The 2,476-nt window shown below is 32.4% G+C and overlaps 1 protein-coding gene across 1 annotated transcript in view; it reads right to left on the minus strand.

The window, feature by feature from the left end:
• LOC106869541 (obscurin) overlaps positions 1-2,476 on the minus strand; it is a gene marked incomplete at its 3' end in the record, with an annotated part of 380,350 nt that overhangs the window by 217,622 nt on the left and 160,252 nt on the right. The window contains exons 51-53 of the mRNA XM_052970280.1: positions 2,302-2,331; positions 1,884-1,913; positions 1,510-1,539 (exon numbers count right to left, since the gene is read on the minus strand). Coding sequence (XP_052826240.1) covers positions 1,510-1,539; positions 1,884-1,913; positions 2,302-2,331 — 90 coding nt within the window. The remainder of the gene's footprint in view (positions 1-1,509; positions 1,540-1,883; positions 1,914-2,301; positions 2,332-2,476) is intronic.

Raw genomic sequence — 2,476 nt, forward strand, 5'->3', positions numbered from 1 at the left:
GTATGTGTGGTTGTGTGTGTGTGTGCGGTTCGGTGGTTAGAACGTCGGGCTTACAATCATGAGGTAGTGAGTTCGATTCCTGGACCGGGATGTGTGTTGTGTTCTTGAGCAAAACACTTTATTTCACGTTGCTCCAGTTCACGCAGCCGTCGAAACGAGTTGCGGCATCACTGGTGCCAAGCTGTATCAACTTTTGTTTCTCTCTTGGATAACATCGGTGGCGTGTAGGGAGGAGGCTGGTATGCATGAGTGACTGCTGGTATTTCGTAAAAACAACCTTGGGCGGACTTGTGCCTTGGAGGATAACTTTGTAGGTGCAATCTCATGGTCATTCATGACCGAAGGCTTACCCTTCACATATACATATATAAATGCATATACGTTCATGAGTGTGCTTTTCCTTCTTGCTTCATTTTTATAAAATTAAGTCATGATTTCGTAGATCATAACACTTGTGTTCTTGTAGTGTGGTATCATCTACGAAGGACTGAGTGTTGTAGTTAACGAATAATGAGTTCATTAATGTTTAAATAGTAGAATGCGACTCTAAGCACTCTGGAATAGCAGTCATGACATTCTGTTGATCACAGAAATGCAGTACTGTCAGTAGATATTATAATGGTGTAAACTGACAGAAAGCCACTTATTCAAGAGATGAAAGTTGGGTGAAGCCATTGACCAGCAATTTTGTGAAACAGTTCACATGTCAGACACGGTTGAATGCGCATGCCTGTGTGTTCACAGTCGTTTAAGTATAAACGTGTGGGCGTATTTCTATCTCAATATGTGAGTGGCAATTCTGCAGGAAACCGATATTGATGCAATAAACCCTCGCTTCTGTAATGAAAATGATATTTGACTATCGCAGTACAAAAAAAAGGTTTTATTTTCTTGAGTTTTAAGAGGTCTGTTTTACAATGTAATTCAGTTGTAAACGTCTCATCTCTCATGCTGAACATATTTTAAATAACGAAATAAGACTACCACAATTACAGAGAAAACAAACGAAAATATATTTTACACCAGCAACATCAAATTAGAAACGTACAATTTCTCCAAAGTAAATAAATTCCGAGAAGAAAAGCAAACAGCAACATATAAATAATGCAAATATTTCTTTTTAAAAGCCAACATTGATAAACATCATGTTCATTAATACACATTTGAATTGATATAGATGTATCTAGTTAAAAGTTCTCAACACAGCTAGTACATTAGCGCCTTTATAACATCATGCTCTTTAAAACAATGTTTAAAATATTGTGCAATATAGTCATAATCCCTGTGTAAATATATGTTTGTATGCTTGTTTGTATAGATACATGAATGTAACTTTTAGCATGTGACATTTGCAACAACATTATTGTATAAGCTCGTGTGAGTTGTATGCTCTAGATATCAAAAATGTTACACATTTACGCAATTAGAGATACCTCTCAGCCATAATCCATACAGGGACAGTGAAGCCAGACATTGAAAGCCAGAAAAATTATTTTGAATTGAACTCACCGACTGTAGATTGAATTTCAGATGGTTTTTCTGAACAAAATTTAAAATAAAGTACAATAAGTACGCTGTATACTTACTCCAGACAAAACTATTTTTCATATATTTAACGAAATGTCTAACCTATATAAATATACTTTTGTATTTGTAATGTATTACTTTTGTTCTCCTGATATATGTATTAAATATAGAGCCGGTTTCATTATTATTACAAATTTATATGAAATTAAATTATTTCTTGTATATACTGCTTCTCATAATCACAAAAGGGAATTATAAGTCTTATTAAATATATTATACTGAATGTTTAAAATATTCTCTCAAAAGACGATTATTGATTTTGATGAACCTTACGTAATTATTTCAAAGGTGCTTACCTATGCGAGATTCGGTTTCAGTAACAACGCCTAAGAAATTGATAATACAATCAATTAACTACAGTTTACATGAATTTTTACAATAAACAAATGTTGAATAGACGTTTCAATAAAAGGAATACTTCTTACGATACATCCTTATCAACGTCTTAGGTAAAGTTTATGTTAACGTAAATTAAAATGTAATGTCTAATACATGATTTAATTAATGCAATATGTTTTACATATTACTTTATATTAAAGCCCATTATACTACTTATATTTATTGTAGCAAAAGCTTTAGTTTTACCTGTATACGTCACGTTTAACAAAAATACTAACAATAATAACGATAACAACTAAAATACTAATCATAAAAATATAGATAACATAGTGGATTTATTCAAGTATTATTTCAATCGTATTGAAAGACACTTACTAATTGTGGCGTCGACCTCAGAAGGTTGTTCTAAATATGGAATAAAAGATTATGAAATCAGATTTTTGTAGCAAATAGACAGAAAAACTTATAAGCATGTAGAAGTATAACTACGAGCCGCTTATCTACATACTACTTATTTTTTCGACAGCGTTCAATACTTTTATGTTTTATA

The sequence above is a fragment of the Octopus bimaculoides genome, chromosome 1 (assembly GCF_001194135.2).
Source record: "Octopus bimaculoides isolate UCB-OBI-ISO-001 chromosome 1, ASM119413v2, whole genome shotgun sequence".
Lineage (NCBI taxonomy): Eukaryota > Metazoa > Mollusca > Cephalopoda > Octopoda > Octopodidae > Octopus > Octopus bimaculoides.